The sequence below is a fragment of the Muscardinus avellanarius genome, assembly GCF_963383645.1.
Source record: "Muscardinus avellanarius genome assembly, chromosome: 8".
In the NCBI taxonomy this organism is placed as follows: domain Eukaryota; kingdom Metazoa; phylum Chordata; class Mammalia; order Rodentia; family Gliridae; genus Muscardinus; species Muscardinus avellanarius.
In genome coordinates, this window is record NC_137794.1 from 6,054,557 (window position 1) to 6,068,743 (window position 14,187).

A 14,187-nucleotide genomic window follows, 5' to 3' on the forward strand; every position below is an offset into this window, starting at 1 on the left:
TGCCCCTCTTCTCTCTGCCCTCCCCAGCTCTGGTCACCACTCCTTGCATTTCTTTTGAGGGTAAAATGTGCAAAGGTAGAAAGGTATGAGTTTTAGGTGTCCACTTCAATGAATTCTTAAAGATTATATACCTCAAATCTCTCTCAAGAGATGGAACATTTATTTTTTTTTTCTTATTCCAAAAAGTTCTCTCATGCCCCTTCCCAATGATTCCCACCCATCCGGGGGGAGGGTGTTATTCTATTTTTTTTTTTTTTTGCGTTACTGGGGATGGAACCCAGGGGCATTCTACCTCTGAGCTATGCCCCAGCCCTATATTTTATTCTTTATTTTGAAACAGGTTCTCACTGAGTTGCATAGGGCCTCACTAAGTAGCTGAGGCTGGCTGTGAACCACGACCCTCCTGTCTCAGAATCCTGAATGCTGGGATTACGTATTATTCTATTTTTGTCTTTTTTATTCATAGATTCTCATATTCATATTTTAGAAGCTCATAGACATGGAATCACCTGCTTTGATATCACACTTATTTGATTAAGGTTTCTGGGGTGGGTGTGTGTGTGTGGTGTGTGTGTTACTGGAGATTGAACCGGGGGACATTCTACTTCTGAGCTAAAGCCTCAGCCCTTTTTTATTTATTTTTGTTTTGAAACAGGGTCTTCCTAGGTTGCTAAGAGTCTCAGTAAATTGCTGAGGCTGGCTTCGAGCCTGAGATCCTCTTATCTCTGCCTCCCGAGTACTGTGATTACAGATGCGTGCCGCCATGCCTGGTTTGATATGATCTCATGATAGCTAGCTATGCTGTGGAATCTCCAGCACAGTAGATTATTAAATAAGTAAGAGGGGGAGAAGGTAAAAGAAAAGAAAGACAGACAGACAGTCACCTGGAAAGTTGCCAAGAGTTATAAACTTTTTAAGTGAATGCATAAAATCAGATGTGCAAAAAATAATTTGTTTTTATATAACTTGGTTTAACTGTGTGTGTGTGTGTGTGTGTGTGTGTGTGTGTGTGTGTGTGTGTGTGTGTGACTGGGGATGGAACCCAGGGGCCTTTTACCTCTGAACTATACCTCATTTAGTGAGACCCTGTTTTAAAGTAAAGAATAAAAAATAGTGCTGGGAGTGTAACTTAGAGGTAGAATTCCCTTGGGTTCAGTCCGCAGTACTGTTAAAAAAAAAAGTATGCATATAATGCTTATGTTCACAACTAATTTTGCAATTTTAGTTCCTAAGGGACCTCTTTATTACCAAATCAAAAAAGTCTAATGAACTTCTATGGACTTCATGTAGTGGCACAGTTTTCTCTAAACTATGAGTTCTATCTCTTCTTCAAAGCTATATAATGCTCGCTGATGTTTTTATTGATGTTTGCAGCACTAAATGCCAAAGGAGCCATTCTCTACTCCTTCGAAATGTTCCGCCTCAAATCCTGTGTGGATTTCAAGCCCTATGAGGGGGAGAGTTCATACATCATATTTCAACAATTTGATGGGTTAGTATGAGACGTTACGGAGTGTGAAAAATCATGCATCCTTTGCTTTATAAAAAATGGCACATCTATTTCAAAGGTTAAAAAAGAAGAAATTGGAAGGACACTAAAAGCCAAATCGAATTGTTCACTGTGGGTTTTTAAATCATATAACATTTTCAGTGTGCAAACAGAAAATAGATTGTTGTGATTCCTTTGGGCCCCGGAGAACTTTACCTCAACTATTTTCCTAGGTGTAGATAATCTTCTATATTGCAATACATTTTTTAAAGCCAGGCTTATTGAAGTATAAATTACACCATTTGATGGCACTGTTCTGAATTATAGTGCTCCGTTGGTTGCAGACCTTTGAAAAGTTCTAGATGTGAATTTGCTCTTTGAGGTACTTATTATAATAAATGAAAGGCTTGTCAAGAAAGGGGCTCTCTTTCCTCTGAGATGCATGACGGGGTAAAGCAAATCCATTTGCAGCTGAGACACCCCCTCTCTGTGTCTTCCATCCCTCCGACAGCATTTCTTCTTGCCGTGGTTCCTAGCGCTGCCTGCTGGTTTTGGCCCCCAGTCTAGTTCAGGCCCAGGGATTTTTGTTAATCATGGATGAATAATAAATAAAAACAAAAAGAAAAGCTAGCACCTAATTTAGCCTCTACAATAAAAGAACACAAAATAGCAGTCAACAAACAAATAACCCGGGTTTACTCCCAGTACTTGAGAGTCTGAGACAGGAGGATCTCGGGTTCGAAGCCAGCCTCAGCAGCTTGCGGGGCCCTCGCAACTTAGTGAGACCCTGTTTTGAAATAAAATAGGGCTGAGGGTATAGCTCAGAGACAGAACACTACTGGGTTCAATCCCCAGTACCACACTAAAGAAAAGAAAGGAAAAGAAAAGAAAAGACTCAGAAAATGCCTTCATTACACTTCAGTTGGGGGGCCCACAGTCCCCCCAAAATCTCCAGAGCCATTTGGGCTCTTAAAGACAAGGTCAAAGGTTCACAGCCTGGTAGAATTTATGAAACTGTTTTTTTTTTTTTTTTTGCAACTTTCAGCTTTCTGTTAGTTGAGATATGATACTGGGATGAGATGTTGGGGGTAGTATAAGAAAAAAAGAGAGAAAAATAAGTGCTTGCACTGGGTTCTTTAGGGAGAGGTCTGCTTTGGTTATGAAATTCGCATTGTCAGCAGGGCAAGTTATTATGGTTATGTTTGTATGACTTGATAAATTTACTAAAAATTGCTGAGTTGCACACTTGAGATTTTCAAGCCTCACTAAGTAGCTGAGGCTGGCTGCGAACCTGTGATCCTCCTGTCTCAGCCTCCCAAGTACTGGGATTACAAGCGCGCACCACCACGCCCGGCTCTATTTTCCTATCTTTGAAGGATTAGAATATGAAAATGCTATAGATAATTTCTATTTTAAGGTCCTTTTAAATTTTTGTTTTTAATTGATACATAATAATTGTGCATATTTGTGGGGCATAACTCATATTTGAACACATGTGCATATGATATAATAAAAGGACAGGAGAGAGGTGCAGTTATTCAGGAGGGTAAGTTCTGCTGTTCTGTTGCACCGTAGGTTGACTACGTATTTCATTGCATATTTATAAATGACTAGGAGAGAGTGTTTGGAATGTTCTCACGACGGAGAACTGTTATTTTGAAAAACCAAACCTAACTTTCTTTTAATTTGTACTCTCGGAATCTTATAAATGACAGTCACTTAAGAATTCTTGCCAGAGCGGGGCGTGGTGGCACACGCTTGTAATCCCAGTACTGGGGGGGGGGCTGAAACAGGAGTATCTAGGTTCGAGGCCAGCCTTAGCAACTTGTGAAACCTTCCACAACTTAGTGAGACCCTGTTTCATAATAAAGAATAAAATAGGACTGAGGGTGTAGCTCGGGGGTAGATGGCCCTGGATTCAATCCCAAGTGCCACAAAAAATATATATATATATATAAAAAAAAGAATTCTTGCCAGGCATGGTGGCACATGCCTGTAATCCCAGCAGCTAGGAGGCTGAGACAGAAGGATTGCAGGTTCAAGACCAGTCTCAGCAACTTAGCAAGATTCTGTTAAAAAGGGAGGGGGGTTGAGAATTGGAGGTAGAATGGCCCTGGGTTCAATTCCCAATACCTTTACCCCAGAAAAAGACCTCTAAGAAAAAAAACATTTATTTCTTTTCTCCTTTTTATAGGTGCTGGTCTTCAGTGGGTGACCTCAAGGTGGGACAGGACCTCTCCATTGGCCAGGGGTGCGACTACAAGGCCATCGTTGAACATGAGATCTTGCACGCTTTGGGATTTTACCACGAGCAGTCAAGGACAGACCGGGATGATTATGTGAACATCTGGTGGGATGAAATTATTCCAGGTGTGTGCACAGCAGCATGCTCGGGGAAGGCTGCTCTGGGCTCTGCGTTTTGCTGAGCGCATCCCTGGGATGTCCAGCCTGGCCCCAGGTGTGGACAGGGGCTCGGCCTCCCCATGGGGACGCAGACTATGAGAGGTTGTAGCTCGTTGGCCTTGCCCTGGGCTGTGCTGATGTGATCACAGTTGTTCTGAGAACAGGGCCTTGGTCCGGGAGTGTGTAGGTTATCTCAGTGGGGCCAAGGGGCAGGGTGGGGGCCGCTGGCTGAAAGCTAACTGGAGCTCTGCTTTGTAGCAGTGCTTTTGCTCAAACTCTCTCTAACACTTTACTTTCCTGCTGGCGAGCTCAGTGAATTTGATCTCTGAGGACGTTAGGGTCGTTTTTCTGTATGTGAAATCTCCTGTGGTCCCAGAAGTTCTAACAAAGGAGGAGTTGACCCCCTCGGGGCCCCAGGACATACATACTACAGAGTTTTTTGGTCTGATTTACCAGTCGATGGGAGGAGTCCAAAAGCCAAACAATAGGAAAAAAAATATTTCCATCTGAAATATTTACTTCCAGTTGTGTTAATTCTGGCAAATTAGCTGATTAACAGAGTTCTGATCTGTCAAAATTCAACGGCATTTTGGTCTTTTCTTCCTCTTTTCTGTGCACCGTTCCTTTTCTTGGTCACCACAAACTACACACAAGATACCGGGCTTTATCTCACACACTAGGCGGTTATGCTATTTAAACAATCTCTAAATTTCTTCATTTTGTTAGACTTTCTTGAATAGCCTTTTCCTAAATTATCTGAGACAACTAAGTAGCATGCTTTTGAGTCCACTAAAACATTATTTATTAAACATTTTCTGAACATGCTGAAAAAACAGTCAATTCTATATTTCTGAAGATACCTGGTTTTTTGTTTGTTTTTGTTTTTTGTTACTAGGGATGCAACCAAGGGTATTCTACCTCTGAGCTACAACTCCAGTCCTATTTTATTCTTTTATTTTGAAACAGGCTCCCCGTAAGGTGTGGAGGGCCTCACTAAGTTGCTGAGGCTGGCCACGAACCTGAAATCTTCCTGTCTCAGCCTCCCACCTAGTGGGATTACAAGCATGCGCCATCACGTCCGCAGACACCTGGGCACATGTAATCCCAGTACTTGGGAGGCTGAGATAGGAAGATCATAGGTTCAAGGCCAGCCTTAGCAACTTGGTGAGATTCTGTTTCAAATAAATTAAAATAAAAATAAAAATAAAATTTTAAATATAGGGGTGGAGGTGGTGGTGTAGTTCGGAGGTAGAAAGCTCCTTGGTTAAATCCCTAGTAAAAGAAAGAGAAGGAGAAGGAGGAGGAGGAGGAGGAGGATGAGGAGGAGAAAGAAAAGAAAAAGAAAGAAGAAAGACATAAAGTAAAAGGAAGACAGACTTTTAACTATTAGCACACATGGCTTTCATAAGTAAATAATTGCCTCCTGTGGACATCTGCTTTACTCAGATTCCAATGTCATTTATGAACTCATGTATGGCAGGGCGTCTATCATTTTAGGGGCTTGGAAGAACTGGCCAAGCTTTAAGATAAAAATAAGCCTATAAAGATTTTTGCCAGAACCAGCTTATTTGGAGTAAGATGGGCAAGGGTCCTTACATGAGGTAGAGGGAGAAATGGCTAATCAGACCAGAGTCACCTATGGGGTTTCTTAACCAGCGTCTCTCCAGGTTCCTTATCGCCTCATAATTCCGTGAACCGTGTAATTTTCTAAGGCCTCGAGGTCACCGTGAATGAATTGCACACGTATCGCAGCCCTCCCAGCACGTAACTCTGAGCTGCAGGCGGAGCTGTCTTCTGAGCCTCCCAGGCTAATCTGGAAAGGGTTTTGAACACATTGGTCCAGAGGGGAAGTTACCCTGAGACTCCTGGTGTTTGTCTCCAGGGGTAACTCTGTCATAACTGGGTGTGGTGGGCGTGTTGAGGGAAAAGGAAAAGAGCCTCAGGTCAAAGATTGAGCCTCTGATTGCCAGGCTCTGGGTACTGTTGACTTTGCCTACCTTTACCTTTAGCCCTGAATTTCCTGCCTTCCTGGATGCGCATACTTGGCTTTGCTGAAAACACCCGAGAAGCCAGAAAATATTCTCAGTTCTGCGCCTTGCAGAAGGCAATGATTAGTGCTTTGTTAAGATGATTTTAGGTCAAATGAGGTGTCCTCTTTATCAGAGAAAGCCAGGCACATCTGTTAGTGCCATCTGCGGCGGGCTGGGCTCTGAGTAAGCAGGGTTGCTCAACACACTGACTTATCCCCTATCTGTGTTTTCATCAGGTTCAATTCCACTATCTAAGTTGTTCACTGTCTCTGGGGAACAGATATCAAATCCCAAAGATCATAAATAAGGGCGGCCTTGCTTCTCAAGGTTCCTGATGATTTTTATTGCATCTCATCTGCGGTGGAGGCAACTTCTTGCTCAACCTCGGGGCTATGTACTAGCAACGCCATTTCTCTCCCCAAGTCCACGATGTGGTCTTAAGTCCGAATTAAGAGAACTCAATTCTTGAGGTCTAGCAGAGGTTGGCAAACTTAGAGGTTCCCAAAATCTTTTGGCTTACTGCCTCTTTTTTGGAAAAAGAAAAACAAAAACACCTCAGCTATTTCCCTGGCAAATCTACTTTCTGTGTTTTATTTTTATATTTATTTATTCATCTTGGCACTAGGGATTGAACCCAGGGGCGTTCTCCATCTAATCTATACCCCCAGCCCTTTTTCTGCCATTTGGAGCACCTGTCTCAGATTTTTTATTTTTCCTTCCCTTCTTGAAAGCCTTACACACTCGTGTACACACACACACACACACACACACACACGTGCGTGTCTATAATACATCTTGACTAAAATAGATATGTTTGATAATTTATAAGTGCATCTTTATTATTAAAATATGAGTATTTTATGGTCATTCCAATGATTTTATACATTATTATCTTAGTATTATATTAGTTGATAAGTATTTTATTGCAGTACTGGAATGGAATCCAGGGGTGTTATACCTCCAAGATACACCCCAGCCTGATTTTTTAAAGTTATTGATTTTGAAAACAGGGTCTCACTGAGTTGCAAAGTGCCTTTCTACATATCTGAGGCTGTCCTTCAACCGAGATCCTCCTGTTTCAGCCTCCCAAATGCTGAAATTACAAGTGTGCACCACCATGCCTGCTAGTTGATTAGTATTAATAGTAAGATGTTTATAGCTATAAAATCTGTATATATTTTTTTTCAGAGACATAGGGGCTTATTTAGAAAAGTAAGAAAGACACACTCAAAGGAGAATTTGAAGAGAAGCATGACAGAGGCGCCCTGTGTACAAATTTAAAGCCGAGGTGGCCTCTGTCTATTGGGTCTCTGGGCATCTAGTCAGGTAGGGAAGGTGGACGGAATGGACAGGCTGAGCAGGTCTGTGGGCTCTCCCCAACAGGGTACGAGCACAACTTCGACACCTACGACGACGACTACATCACAGACCAAAACACCCCCTATGACTACGAGTCTGTGATGCACTACGCACCTTTTTCGTTTAACAAGAACGACAGCGTCCCGACCATCACGACCAAGATCCCTGAGTTTGACTCCATCATCGGGCAGCGCCTGGACCTCAGCGCCATTGACCTAGAGAGGCTGAACCGAATGTACAACTGCAGTAAGTGTGCTCCGCGTGGAGCCTGCTGCCCCCCCCCCCTGCCTTTTTGTGGAATTGGGGATAGAACCCAGGGGCATTCTACCTCCGAGCTACACTCCCAGCCCTAGTTTTTATTCTTTATTTTAAAGCAGGGTCTCCCTGAGTTGCAAAGGGCTTCACTAAGTAGCTGAGGCTGGCCCCGAACCGTGATCCTCCTGCCTCAGTTTCCCGAACGCTGATATTACAAGCGTGCGCCACTGCGCCTGGCTACAGTTGTATTTTGTAAGGGAAAGTATTGGAGAGATGTAAGAAGCTCTGATCATCTAACACCTTTATCTTCTTTTTGAAGTGCACAATTATGTAAAGGTCAAGATAGACACAGGGCTTGTAAGTATTTTGTATCCTATACGATTATTTTACCCAGATTATTTTCAGATTATCCTAATCTAGTGTTTTCTAAATTTACATAATCTTGAATTCTGTTCAATAAGTGTATACAAAAGACCAACTGAGTGCAAAACCCAGAGATATAAGTTCCTTATTCTTGAGCTGGAGGAATTAGTGGTTGTTCTTTACATAGCAAAGAATGATTATCTCTTTGAGATAGGCTAGTTCTGTATCTATATTGACACATTCTCAGACCTAATATATGGTAGGATTTCCATTTGAGGAAAAGTCAAGATAATGAAAGGCTCAAGATCCCCTTGCATTTGAACAGTGAGGTTTTAGTGCCTTAAGGCAACAGCCATTTGGAAAGAGATACCTTGCTATTATTTATTTATTTATTTATTTATTTATTTATTTATTTATTTTTGTGGTGCTGTGGATGGAAACCAGAGGCTTTCTACTTTCGGGCTATACTCCCAGACCTATTTTATACTTTATTTGGAAACAGGGTCTCACTAAGTTGCAGAGAGCCTCACTAAGTAGCTGAGGCTGGCTTTGAACCTGTGCGATCCTCCCGTCTCAGCCTCCCAAGCACTGGGATTACAAGCGTGCGCCACTGCGCCCGGCTGAGATACCTTGTTTTTTTTTTTTTTTTTTTTTTAACCGGGTGACCAAATTGTCATTTTCAGCCGCCACGCACACCCTTTTGGACCACTGTGCTTTTGAAAAGACAAACATCTGTGGAATGATTCAGGGAACCATAGATGACGCTGACTGGGTCCACGAGGACGGTACGCAGGCTGGACAAGTGGATCACACCTTGGTGGGACAATGCACAGGTTGGTGAAAGCGGAAAGGGAACGTGCAGGGATGGTTCAAGTAGGCAATGGCCACAGCTGGCTTTGCCGCAGTTCGAAAGCTGTGGTTATTAAATCTGAGAATCTGAAAAGGGACAAAGAGCATTTTCATATCTTAATTGCTAACTCAATAAAAAGCATCCATTCTCTGGATGTGCCAAAGAAAGGTGTATTTTAGCAATAACAAACCTGATAGGATGTAGGACTGATAAGGCATGACCTTGTAAATAAGGGTAATGTCTCTGGAGCAGTGTGTCCCAATAAAAATATGATACTAGCCACATGTGCAATGTAGAATTTTCCAATAGCCTCATAAGCGGCCAAAGAAAACAGGTGAAATTAATTTTAATACTGTGTTTTATTTAACCCAGTGTATTTAAAATGTTAGCATTTAAAGATGCAATCAAGCTGGCCATGGTGGCACACACTTGTAATCCCAGTACTTGGGATAGGAGGATCCAGGTTCTCCGCCAGCCTCAGCTACTTAGTGAGGCCCTCTGCAACTTAGCGAGACCCTGTTTCAAAATAAAGAATAAAAAATAAGGCTAGGGATGTAGCTCGGAGGTAGGATGTCCCTGGGTTCAATCCCCAGTACTGCAAATAAAAAAATAAAATAAAAATATATAATCAATATGAAAATCATTATGAGATACTTCCACACACGCAGTGTCTTGAGTTGTGACATTTATTTTACTATTAGAGCCTGTCTCAGTTTGGACTGGCCGTGGTTCAGCACACAGGTTTGGTAGCACCGTATTGGTTAACACAGCTTCAGGCAGTTCCTATATAGGCTAGAAATGCCATAAAGTCAGAGGCGCCTGGGTTGGAAAATCACACTCCACCACTTAGTAATCGTGACCACAGAAGTTGTTGTGTGCATGCTTTTATTTGAAAACGTCTTTGAATTTGTACGGCTCTTTGAACATCAAGGTATTAATACCTCACAAAAGGATGGAGGAGATAAACCGTACAGAGTTCTCAGCTGCGCACCAGCAGCTCCGCTCTCTGGTTTTTCGTCTTCCCTTTCTTTCTCCCAGAGGTCCTGTTTACTTTCTATTTTTCTATTTTTTATTTTTTGTGGTACTAGGGATGGAACCCAGGGAAATTCTACCTCCGACCTATACCCCCAGCCCTAATTTTTATTTTTAATTTTGAAACAGGGGCTTACTGAGTTGCAGAGGGCCTCACTAAGTAGCTGAGTCTGTCTGGGAAGCACGATCCTCTGGTCTCAGCCTCCCGGATGCTGGGATGACAAGCGTGCCCACCACGTCCGGGTTTACATTTATTTTTATTGCAGCATCCTCATCATGTGCCGGTCGGGAAGATCATCTCGACTCTTTGGAGGCAGGTGGAGCTGCAGATTATATCGCTTTTTAAAGACAGGACTGTGTGAATTCACTTGGTCTGCACCTGTCTGAGAGTTAGCTAGATTTTTATTTTTTCTCAGAAGAGACCAGCCTGTCTTCCAGATACCAGGCCAGCAGGGAGTGTCACTGTCACTCTTCCTCCAGCCTTGACAAGGGGTGAAAGTCTCTGTCACACAGCAGAGTGTCAAACTTTTCAACTCATGCGTCCAAAGGATGACCCAAGCCCGAAGTTCCCTCTCAGTCGCCATGGTGGCCTCTAATCCACCCTACCCTGTGGGTTCACTGCTAGGCTAATAAACAACTTCCAGCTAGATAGAAACATAACCCTCATGTGAGAATGTTCTAGCACCCTAATAGGAGAGCACCATGTCCAGAAAAATGTATGAAGAAGTGTTTTACCAGGTTAGCTTGAGGGTAATACTTCCTAACCCATCAGGTTTCCCCCAGGAGGCACACAGGGGACCGTGTTCCACTGCTAAAGAGCATCCATGCTAGTGAGGTAGATGTGCAGACCAGAAGAGCCAGAGTGATCCCCGGGAATAGCACCCACCTCCTATTTTAAACCCAGAGAAAAGAAAGAGCCTCTAGCTGGCGGCACAGCTGGGGCGTGGAGCCTGATCCCAGCCCCGAGTGGTTTGCCTTTCATTTGGTACTTCCTGGTCCACCTGGGCAGCACTCCTGAGCTGTACATTCCTGTGACTCCAGCACCCAGTTATTTATGATGCTGAGATCTCAGATCTCACACTCATGTTCACGTATTGGGAAGAAGAAGGATCTTTTGGGAGTGCTGACAATGGAACCAGGGCATGATGTCATGACGTATGCCAGACAAGCGCTGTACCACGGAGCCATACCCAGCTCCTGTAGAGTATTGTTCAGTCTTTTGGAAAGACTTAAGACTTGCAGGTGATTAGAAGGTACAAACTGCAGGTGTGGGGCGGGGCGAAGCAAGGAACACAGCCAGAGGACCCCAGGATTATGTTATATGGTCACTGATTTTTCATCTTGTGGAGTGTTTTGATTGGAGCTCCGTGATAAAGGATTGAGCATTAGAGTACAGTTTACAGGGCTAATACATGTGCGAGAAATATTACTTGTGCTAGACTTTACAACAGGTGCAGGGTTTCCAAGTGATGGATTTGTCCGTACACCTGCTTGTTTTCAGGGGAGAGTTTGGGGATCTTTGAGTTAGGCAGAAACCAGCTTTGGCACTAACACAGACCCTTTTCAGCACTACGATGTCTTGAATGCGCCATCTTATAGGGTAGTAAAGATGATTCTAGCCGGGCGCACGCTTGTAATCCCAGCGCTTGGGAGGCTGAGACAGGAGGATCGCGCAGGTTCGAAGCCAGCCTCGGCTACTTAGTGAGGCTCTCAGCAGCTTAGTGAGACCCTATTTTCAAATAAAGTATAAAATAGGTCTGGGAGGATAGCTCAGAGATAGGAAATCCCCTGGGTTCCACCCCCAGTACCACACACACACACACACATACACAAAGATGATTCTACAGCTAGTAATACACCTAGTCGTGAGCCTAGAAACAGGTGAAATTGAACAAAGTCACCATTATGACAGCTTAAGATCCAATCCTACACCTGCACGATTTCATGTACAACTAGGGGCCAGCTCTTTTCCTTTGGAATATGAGTCTCTGATGCAAACAAGGATCTTGGTGAGGAAAAGAGGATTCATCTCGCAGATGCCCCCTTCCATCCATCTCTGGTTGCAGCTCGCGTTTCTTTAAGTCAGAGGTCTCCACCGCACACCCTTGGGGACAGAAGCGATCAAAGGACAAGGTGCCGAGCTGCTGCTGTAGCCGGGGACCACGTCCATGGAAGACAGTGACTCTCTGTGTCCTTTTTCTCAGAAGAGTTCTTGGTTGCCTGGATAATGCCATGGCCTCTTGTTCCAGTTTGCCGGGGTGGATGGCCCCTGGGTGGTGGGAAGCCAGAGATGCGACCTGGGTGCTCTGTCCACAGGCGCTGGCTACTTCATGCACTTCAGCACCAGCTCGGGGGCAGCAGAAGAGGCCGCCCTCCTGGAGTCTCGGATTCTCTACCCCAAGAGAAAGCAGCAGTGTCTGCAGTTTTTCTATAGAATGACAGGAAGCCCTTCGGATCGGCTGGTGGTCTGGGTCCGAAGGGATGACGGCACGGGCAGTGTGCGCAAGCTGGTCAAGCTGCAGACCTTCCGAGGTACGTGTGAGCATGCGTGCAAGGACCGACTTGGCTTCAAATTGGGGCTCAGTATCTTCCTTCCTCGTCCCGTCCCCTTTCACCCCTGTCTTCCCCTCGATTTCCCCCTTCTTCTTTGCTCCCCACACTTCCTCTTCCTTCTCTCTTTCCTCCACCCCCCCCCCCCATGTCCTCTTCTGAAGAGCCTGCCCTAGCATCAGGGAAACTGACAGTATTTTACCATTTGACGAGGATTTTAACCACTCAAAAATTAAAAGCAGGAGCTTTCAGGTGCGGCTTCCATAGGCTTTTGGAACAGGCCAAGCTGAATACGGAAACCCAATTTTTATTCACGCTTTCGAAAGAGCCAGGGGTAGGAGAGAGAAAATGGAAGATTCGGAAGTGGAGATTAGAAGGTAAAAAGGGACGCAGATGTTGAGGCTGCTGGACAAAGAGTAGCTGAGTCATAGACATCAGCATCTTCACAAGCATCCCAGAAAATGAGTATAATTTAATATGTAGGCAAGAGGAAGCCTGCTTGTGAGGTTGGGGACACCTTGAGCTATTTGTGTATACTGGCTTCATTATAATCACTTACATGTCCCTACCTGATACTCTGCTAATTGCTGTGAGAAGGTCGACAAGGAAGCCATATTTTATGCTCAAGTAGGTGTTGGGATGCGAGGATCATCCAGCTATGAACCAAGACCCAGGGTTAGAAAGCTAAATATTTATATATTCTTTTGTTGTGACTGTAGTTTGTTTATAACTAGGAAAAGAGATGATCTTCCTAGATTTTTTTTTCTATTTAAGAAATAGTTTTTCATGAGACTCTCAGCAACTTTGTGAGACACTGTTTCCAAATGAAAAGTAAAATGGGCTGGGGGTGTAGCTCAGAGGTAGACCGCCCCTAGATTCCATCCCCAGTATCCCAAGAAAAAAATAAAGTGAGGGTCCACTTCTTCGCGATCCTCCGGTCTCAGCCTCCCGAATGCTGGGATTATAAATTTGTGCCACCACGCCTGGCTTTGACCTCACGATGACACACAAATTAAGAAAAAACAAGGCAGTTACTCCTTAGCAAGAAAGGCATTTTTATTCTGCTGTCCGAATTCCTATGCTCTGCACCCCGGCTGCATAGACAGTTCAAGTCCTGCAGCCCTGACCCCAGTCCAGGCGTATGGTCACCCATTACATGTTGAGGCCCGAGACTCCACTTGAAAGCAGTGTGTCCCTTTGTGAATTACCCATGTGTGTGCACCCTACCCACCTTCCTTCTTTTTTCTTCCACTTTTATTTAATTTTCATTAAATCCTTGAGGGGTAGAACAGCACACGAATTCTGTGCCCTTAGCAGGAAGGTTGCTTTGGAATTTGCCTGGAGCCCGCCACGGTTTCAGTTTCCATGGGCACGAATCCTCTTTCTCCAGATGTCTCTGGTTTTGTTCTGTCCTCCCCAGGGTCACCTGTTGCTTTTTGCTTTGGACACATAAGCACACCTTCTGCCCAAGCAGGGCTCAGTTTCCTCTCGGGCATAAACACCTTCAGTCTGAAGAAGAGATGGCTGTGCACTCTCTTTTATTTGGGACATCCTGCTTCCATTCAGCAAAAATAGTCTTGTGCTTCTAAACATATCTGCCTATTAGAAGTCCAGTTCTGCAGGGTGCAGTGGAGCACAACTGTGATCCCTGGACTTGGGAGGCCAAGACAGGAAGATTGCAGGTTCGAGGCTAGTCTCAGCAACTTGGCGAACCCCTTAGCAACTTGGTGAGCTCTGTTTCAAAATGAAAAATAAAATTTGGAAGGGAGTGTAGCTCAGAGATAGAATGCCCCTGGGTTATATGATTGCTGTAAGGGTTGATTGAATGAGATTGCTTGTGTCAAGTGCTTGGCACA

The 14,187-nt window shown here is 44.2% G+C and overlaps 1 protein-coding gene across 1 annotated transcript in view; it reads left to right on the plus strand.

The window, feature by feature from the left end:
- MEP1A (meprin A subunit alpha) overlaps positions 1-14,187 on the plus strand; it is a gene marked incomplete at both ends in the record, with an annotated part of 31,075 nt that overhangs the window by 6,324 nt on the left and 10,564 nt on the right. Inside the window, 5 exons of the mRNA XM_080700050.1 lie at positions 1,375-1,492; positions 3,684-3,859; positions 7,306-7,527; positions 8,583-8,732; positions 12,098-12,313. Of these exons, the coding sequence (XP_080556176.1) occupies positions 1,375-1,492; positions 3,684-3,859; positions 7,306-7,527; positions 8,583-8,732; positions 12,098-12,313 (882 nt within the window). The remainder of the gene's footprint in view (positions 1-1,374; positions 1,493-3,683; positions 3,860-7,305; positions 7,528-8,582; positions 8,733-12,097; positions 12,314-14,187) is intronic.